We start from the raw sequence: 7,871 nt of genomic DNA on the forward strand, positions 1-7,871 counted from the left end.
GGGGGTTTCCAGTCCTCCCAGTCCCACCCAGTTCAGCCGCACAGGCTGCAAAGCCAAAGCACCTGGACGGCAGGATCTGAACTGCCTTAGTCCACGCAGAGCAGGTGGAAGCACCGAGGCCTTTCCTTACAATCCGTAAAAAAATCTTGGGGTCTTCTTGTGCTGGATGTCTTGAGCAGAGGAAGACTCCTCTCCAACCTCCCCTTTTGCAGATCATTTCTGCCACTGTGGACAATAACAAGCTGCTTCTGGACATCGATAACAGCAAGATGACTGCTGATGACTTCCGCATGAAGTGAGTACCTCTCCGTGAACATTACTTGTCTTTCAAATCCTGCTCATAATCTCAGGAGAGAGACAAGGCAGCACTGCCCCGAGTGGTGTTACTGAGTCGTCATGTTTTACTGGGATACTGACTCGGAAAGATGGGTGCTGCTGATTGTCATCATCTCCTTTCCCCACTTCTCTGTCTCTCTTATCTCTGGCACAGGTATGAGAACGAGCTGGTCATCCGCCAGACTGTGGAGGCTGATATTAATGGCCTGAGAAATCTCCTGGATGACCTGACTCTGGTTAGATCTTCCCTGGAGTCCGAGCTCGAGTCCCTGAAGGACGAGCTGATTGCTCTGAAGAGAAACCATGAGGAGGTACTACCCCATGATAAAGAGCGTGCCCAAGACAGAGTCCTTTGATTCCTCAGGGTTCCCAAAGTTACGTGTCAAATCAGTTCAGCCCTACATCGTGTGACTGTCGCTCCTTGGGACCTTGATACCGCTTTGCCCACTGGCCCCAGCACGAGCGATGACCCGTGCTCTTTGTGTCTCTCTTCGGGCTCTGCAGGAAATGAGACAGCTCCAGTCCCAAACTGGTGGAGACGTGAGCGTGGAGGTCAATGCTGCCCCCGGCGAAGACTTGACAAAGACACTGAACGACCTGAGAAACGAATACGAGCAGCTCATTGAGAAGAACCGCAGAGAGGTTGAGCAGTGGTATGAGGTCAAGGTACGTGGCAACGCACAACGTGGCGTCTCCTTGTGCGGGATCCCCAGACGCCCCGGTAGTACGGGGCATGCAATGCCTTTGGCTAAGAGGAGGAGGCTGCTCACCTGAACCTCACTTGCACGGCTGCGGAACGGGAGGGAAAAAGCCCCCGTGGAAAGGCTCCAGGGGCAGAGGGGGAGCAGGCCAGGTCTGATGGGCCAAGGGGGGGTGGGACGTCAGGATCCACGGAGCAATGACGGGGCTGTCCTCGATGAGGACGGGATGGAAGGGAGAGGCTCCCCGGCTCTCTGAGCTCCCAGGCAGCAAAGCTGCTCCCTGAGGGGATTTTCTCACTCAGAAAGTGAGTTTGGGGTTCGTCTCCTGCAGATCGAAGAGGTCAACCAGCAGGTCACTTCTAGCAGCCAGGACATCCAGACGAGCAGCCACCAGCTCACTGAGCTGAGACGTGAGATGCAGAACCTGGAGATCGAATTGCAGGCGCAGCTCAGCACGGTACGTGGGGTGGGATCGCCGGGCCCTGCCCTCCTCGGCACGGGCCGGCAGGGCGAGAGCTCCGCTCCTAAACACCTGCATTTCCGCCTCCAGAAAAACTCTCTGGAGAACTCCTTGGCCGAAACCGAATCTCGCTATGGCTGCCTGCTGCAACAAATCCAAGGGCAGATTAACTCGGTGGAGGAGGAGCTGGCCAGCATCCGCTGCGAGATGGAGAGTCAGAACCAGGAGTACAAGATGCTCCTGGGCATCAAGACCCGCCTGGAGCAGGAGATTGCGCAGTACCGGGCCCTGCTGCAGGAGGGACAGCAAGACATTGCGTACGTATTCCATAGTACAGCGAGGGAATAAAACGAAATCCTTGTGTAAATTGCTAATAGAGACATCTTGTCCGTGGAGTTCCATTAACATCGTTCTTGCCTGAATATCCAGTGGTCAGGGATTTTCTTGCGAATTAATTGCTCTCTTTTCACAGTGCCTCCCAAGGAGCTTTCCAAGGAGGTGGAAAATCCTCCCATTCATATTCTGCTTCCTACTCTCATTCCCAGTCTGGTGACGTGACGGGTAAGACCACACTTCATGACAATATGTTTATTAGTGGGTTACACCCATCCCGATGACTACAAGATATTTTGTCAGAAAAAAAGTTTTGTATTTTGGGTTGGGCGAGATTCCCAGGCCCAGGAGTGAGTGAGAACCTCTTTGACTCTGTCACGGAGGAATCGGGGGATAAAATACAGTGAGTCTTGCCCCTCCCTCTACCTAAACATAAATAGAGATTATAAACTTTACAGGATGGGATATGCTTTTTAAAATACAGTTCTAAGAAAGTGCCTAGGGTATTGCTGGCCTTGGAACCTCCAAGCTTCTCTTGCTAAGCCAGCATGTTAGGTGAAAGAATTCAGTTCAGCAGGGAAGATCCGATTTCCCCTCGAGGCAATGATTTGCTCTGTCCTTACACAGGGCAATCCAGAATCTGCTGAGCCGTGGCAGTGACGCCGGCACCCGCTGAACGGCACCGAACAGGGACAGAGACTGAACCTCGCGCTTCTGCAGCCCAGCCGACGCATCTGGAAGAGTCTGGAAGCGGCGCCTGGTCACCCTCCTCATCACCTTCCTCCGTTCTGCAATGCTAGTCTAACTCAACTGGTTCTTTGTTTAAGGGCTTAAATTCTGCTGATAACTCTGCCTCTAATAAAACTTTACTTCTGCGATGCAAATGAAAGCAGTGTGTCTGAGAAATTGAATTTTAAAAACTTTGAACAGGTATTTATCAGGCGAACCAGTCAAACACGGTCTGTCCTGTCATCCCCTGTAACATAGGAGCCTCGTGTGGCAAACGAGGGGCCAGAGTCAGCCAGAGGCCGCACGGCGAAGGGCGGATTTCACCTGCAGGGAACTCCGGGCTGAGCTGCTGAGGCGGGGCTGTGTGCTCAGGGCTGGCTCTAGTGGGGAAAAAAGGTCCAAAAAATTGGTGGGGGGTGGAAGAGGGGCTGGCACAATGGGGTGAGGGTGAAACAGCACAACGCGCACGGGTGTGGATCGAGAGCACAGACGCAAAATTCATTTCCAGACATACAGGTCACGTTGCTTGAATAAAGAAAATAAAATAAAATATGTAATAAAATTGGAGATGAGCGGGCAATACTAAATTAGAACAGCTATTTTCTATATATTTGTCTTTCCAAAGACGAAGTGAAACCCCTTTTCAGTCTATAAGTGTGTGCATCAGACGCACAGAATTGGCCAGGCTTCCTCCAGTTAGAAGTGCCTGTTGTTCCCTCCTCCCCCTATCAAACCTGGTCTCTAGTATTTGCTGACGGAGGGTATGTTGTTAGGGTAATGAAAAGAAGGGTTGTCTCACCCTAAACAACTTACAAGAGTATTATTTAGGTTAGGTCTTCTGTCAGTAATCATGTGGCTTGGCTCTGCCTTCACAATATTATAACTGCAGTTTGCAGTGAGTATCCACAGAGATACTTTCTATTCGTGGTGAAGAACTGGGTTTCCAAGCTGAGTTTTTCAGTCCAGCATCAGGAATTTGTATGAACAAAAGCCTCCTCCAAAGAAAAAAAAAAAAGGCTCATTTCGGGTTTTAACAGTATAGAAAGTGATGCAAACCTGACTTTCATCTCCAAAGGCTGCCAGAATTCATTCACATCGCAGACGTACTTAACGTAGCCAAAACAGCTTAAGAAGACATCTTTCCTGAGACGGGATTCTGGAACCTTGAACTACAGTTAGTGTATGTAAATCAGCACAGAACGGTTGTTCTCTTCCTTCTAATCTTCCAGAAGCACAAAGTCTTAGAATGATCAGAAATACCCTTCCACATCCAGCGAACTCGAGGGAACACCAGAGCTGCCGGAGGTCTCTCCCCATGTCTGAGCTCCCATTCAGGAGTGCGAGGTCTTTGGGAAGCAGGCAGCACCCTGAAGAGTCTGAAGTTAAATCTGCCAGACCAGAGCCGTGCCATTTCGTCTCCCGCCGGAGGGAGTGGGCGCCCGCAGGGTGCTGGACGGCTGGAGGAGGTGCAGCGCCTCTCGCACCTCACCCCCGACTGGCGCTGAGGCGCCGACCTCCACCAACGTGTGGGGCCAGGGCAGTCCTGGGGGGAAACGCACGGGCCAGGGCACAGGCCGGCCAAGAGCGCAGCGTGCCCCACCGCCTCCAGGGCCGGCAGATGCTCCAGAAACCCTGACACGAGTGATCAGGTGTCCTGGGGTCACTGTCTGCTCCTGGCACTCACTTCTCCTCATCCACGGTTCTTAGAAAAAAGCGATACAGTCGCTTATTGTTCTGAAAAGATCTACAGGAAAGGGAAAAAAAAATGGGCTTTGGCAGGGAGGAGTTTAGAATTCATTAGTTAACATCATTGCTAATAACAGCACGTTGTAGCAGGTAGAGGAAGGGAACAGGAAAGGATTGCTGGACTGGAAGAGCTTAATTTCTCTTGGGGATTACTTTTAAACTTTTTCAGTGGTAGGAAGGACTGCTGAATAACGATTTAGACAGACTGTAGAATGAAAATAGCTCACATTTAATAGGATTTTCTGCAGGTCTACACACACGCAGGGTATAAGGCTCCATCCCAGGGGGTCACATTAGAGAAAAATCAGACCAGAATCTGGGGCGATGGAAATGTTCCTCTCTGAACACCCTGACGAAACGCACAGGGGAGTGATACTGAAAGGCGATGGGCGGCGGATGAGGAACGCACGGATGGAGCTCCTGATGAAACTCATGGGAGCAGCACCCTCCCTACCAAGACCACAGCTGACTCATTTTCTGTAAAACAATTAATTACCAGTAATTGTTTCTGAGGTTGTCCTCTCCCTCTTGTGTGACTAAAGACATTCATCCAGCAACGGCATCACAGCTTCTGTGAGAACCACTGACTACTTCTGGTTCTTTTCGCCAACCCGGAGTATCTGTTTGTAGCGCTGCGTCCAATTTCAGCAGTGAGTAACCGGTGTTTGGAAAGGCTTCGCAACGCTGTTATTCAAACAAACTGTTCGGATTTAGAGAGGTTCATAGGGTGCATCATAAGCAGAAAGTCTTCCAGGGAAGATAGGATTTCAAAGCTCTAACAGTCTCTTCATAGGGCCGAGGAGCCTCTATACCCTTTACGACGGAAAATGTCTGATCCCATTCTGCCGTCACAAGGATTATGAGTGGTAATGGCACCTTAAGAGACCTGACTGTTGGCTTGTGAAGCAGATCAGGACGTCCAGATGGTCTCACAACGGCCACCTCAGGGCAAAGAGCTGTGTCCAGAGGGTGGTGGGTCAAAAATGCACGGGAGATATGGAAATACCCACGAGTCACAGAATAGAAAGTCTAAAGTTTGAGTAGTTGTAATGCAAAAAAAAAAAAAAAAAAAAAAAAGAGAGACAGAGAAAAGACATCTGTTGATGGTATGAAATTACAGCATTGGGAAATGTTTGAAATTGTTGGTCAGATGTTATGATGCAACAACGCCGAGAAGGAGATACAAAATCAACACCCCTGGCGTTAATGCCGATCAGCACTAAACCTCTCATAGGGAAGAATAAAGGAGCATTTCAACAATCCGATGAGGAAAATATGACTAAGGAATCACACCCTGTGAGAAAATAATTGTTATATTTAACAGTGATGACTCAGCCTCAATAACATATGCAAAGCAACTGGTTCTGACGTGCAGACAATTAGAGAGCTACCAATAAAAGAACAATCATAACTACGGAGATCAAAGCATTACATTATCTTCAGCACATCTATGAAAATGTGTGTAGGGGTATCCAGAAAGAAGGTAAACGGCTTTCCGTGATACTTGTCAGCTGTAACACACATTCATAACTTTTACGGGTCTCATCATTATCGCAGCTAAGAGAGAAAATGTTGCTCCATCCACAACCACAAGCTGCATTTAAGTAAGATTGAAAATGAAGAAGCCAACACCGAAACGAAGTAGTAAATTTTGACTTCCAAATACAGATTAATTTCCATTAAAGTCTAACTCTCATGTAAAGAGGGCCCTTGTCTTTCAGGCTTAAAATTTATGTTTTGCGAAAGTTATCTGAAGGCAAACTTTCGTTTCCAAAGACAGGTTCATCACAACCTGTTCTCGGACGCTGCAATTGTGCTCTGCAGTGCTGGAGACGAAAGACAGGCCGCCAGGGGGATCCAAAGGGTCCTCACAGCCGTCTCTACAACACGAGGATAAAATTCCTGCCACCAGCCGATCAAGGTCAATCTCAAAACTGGTCAATCTCTTTTCCATCCAAAGCTCCCACAATGGAAGCAACCTCCAGACCCTTTTGCCTCTCATAGATAAAAAGCTCCCCCGTAGTTTGCAGCCCAAACACACTCAAGCAGATGATGCCCCTTTCCTAAACGGACGACAGGATTGTCCTTTGTTTTAAACCGCCCTGGTATCTCCTTCCTTGAGAGCAAGCTGCTAATCATCTTAGCTTCCATTTTGCTAAGCCAAAACGCTGAAACCTTTTGCTCTCCTCGCCCAAGACAGAGTCAGTGACGCCTTAGAGATCCTACACACCTATTTCAGTTCAAAGTAATCTCCGAGTGACTAGAAATTTGCACAACATTTAAAAAAAAAATCACAGATTTTAAATTACGTCATTGCACGTCCATCATTCTGTGCAAGACACGGGATTACTTCCTGGAAGCGGTACTCCCGGATTTTCATCAAAACTCACAAATATCACTGCTTCTCCAAAGGTTATTCCATTGAGATTTACCACTAAGCAATTCTGAGAGACAGTGCCCACATGAGCTTTCTTTGTAGGGAAGAACCCACATTCTCAGAGATTTTATTTCCAGAAATGTCAGATGCTCCCAGTTCTGCAGGTAAAAGGAAACCGGACTCACACAGGAGGTGCCTGAGTTCATATTTCTCCAACTCCGAAATTAAAACAGAGTAACTAGGTGGTGCTTTCACCACCTGCTTTCGGTAGAAAAAATGATTACAAAGAACAAAGAAGAAGTATTAAAACGAGCCCCACTCACCAAGTAGCCAGCAACACGCTATCTAAGCCAAAATCTAACACACAGCCACCCACCTGAAATTACAGTGCCTGCTCCGTGTGAATCAGCATGCAGACACAATCCCTGTGGGGAGGGCTGTCCCAAGCCCCAAAAGAAATTCCCCTTAGCACATCACTTTTGGCGTGAGCGCTCGGGCTGGCAAAGGCCATGGGAAGCTGGACTGCCTGGCAGGTGCCACCCACCCAGCAAGGTATAAGTAGCCGTCAGTGCGGACAGGAGGCTGCAGCCTCGTCTCCTCAGTCGAGCTGTGCAGGGCTTTGCACTTGGGCCACAAGCTGATCCCTTCCACCATGAGCTGCAGCATCAAGAGAACATCCAGCACCTCTTACCGGAGCAGCGGAGCTGGAGGCGCCGGCGGTGGCGGCGGCGGCCGCAGTTCCTCCGTCTCCTGCAGGCGATACGCCTCCTCTGGGATCGGCGGGGGCAGCTACGGCGGGGCAGCGTGCAGCGCCGGCTACGGGGGGGGCCTGAGCGCTGGCAGCCTCACGGGGGGCTTTGGGGGCGGCCTGGCAGGAGGCTTTGGCGGTGGCTTTGGCGGAGGTTTTGGGGCGGGGGGGGACATCCTTCTGAGCGGCAATGAGAAGGTCACCATGCAGAACCTCAACGACCGCCTGGCTTCTTACCTGGACAAAGTGCGAAGGCTGGAGGAGGAAAACGCCCAGCTCGAGCTCCACATCCGCGACTGGTACAGGAAACAAGCTCCCAGCGTCTCCAAGGACTACAGCCCCTACTACCAGACCATCGAACAGCTCCAGAATCAGGTAGGACAGCCCCGGGTAACGGTGCCTCCACAAACACGCCGGCGCACCTCACGGAAATCCCACCTC

At 50.0% G+C, this 7,871-nt stretch overlaps 2 protein-coding genes across 2 annotated transcripts in view; both read left to right on the forward strand.

Moving 5' to 3' along the window:
• Positions 1 to 2,477, forward strand: part of LOC113489060 (keratin, type I cytoskeletal 10-like) — a 10,227-nt gene extending 7,750 nt beyond the window's left edge. The window contains exons 3-9 of the mRNA XM_026864570.1: positions 213 to 295; positions 491 to 647; positions 841 to 1,002; positions 1,369 to 1,494; positions 1,588 to 1,814; positions 1,970 to 2,058; positions 2,458 to 2,477. Coding sequence (XP_026720371.1) covers positions 213 to 295; positions 491 to 647; positions 841 to 1,002; positions 1,369 to 1,494; positions 1,588 to 1,814; positions 1,970 to 2,058; positions 2,458 to 2,477 — 864 coding nt within the window. The remainder of the gene's footprint in view (positions 1 to 212; positions 296 to 490; positions 648 to 840; positions 1,003 to 1,368; positions 1,495 to 1,587; positions 1,815 to 1,969; positions 2,059 to 2,457) is intronic.
• A 4,823-nt stretch (positions 2,478 to 7,300) lies between these two features.
• Positions 7,301 to 7,871, forward strand: part of LOC113489079 (keratin, type I cytoskeletal 9-like) — a 1,853-nt gene continuing 1,282 nt past the window's right edge. Inside the window, exon 1 of the mRNA XM_026864593.1 lies at positions 7,301 to 7,805. Coding sequence (XP_026720394.1) covers positions 7,335 to 7,805 — 471 coding nt within the window. The 5' untranslated portion in view covers positions 7,301 to 7,334. The remainder of the gene's footprint in view (positions 7,806 to 7,871) is intronic.

The sequence above is a fragment of the Athene cunicularia genome (genome assembly GCF_003259725.1).
Source record: "Athene cunicularia isolate RWA chromosome 27 unlocalized genomic scaffold, athCun1 chr27_part1, whole genome shotgun sequence".
Taxonomy (NCBI): Eukaryota; Metazoa; Chordata; class Aves; order Strigiformes; family Strigidae; genus Athene; species Athene cunicularia.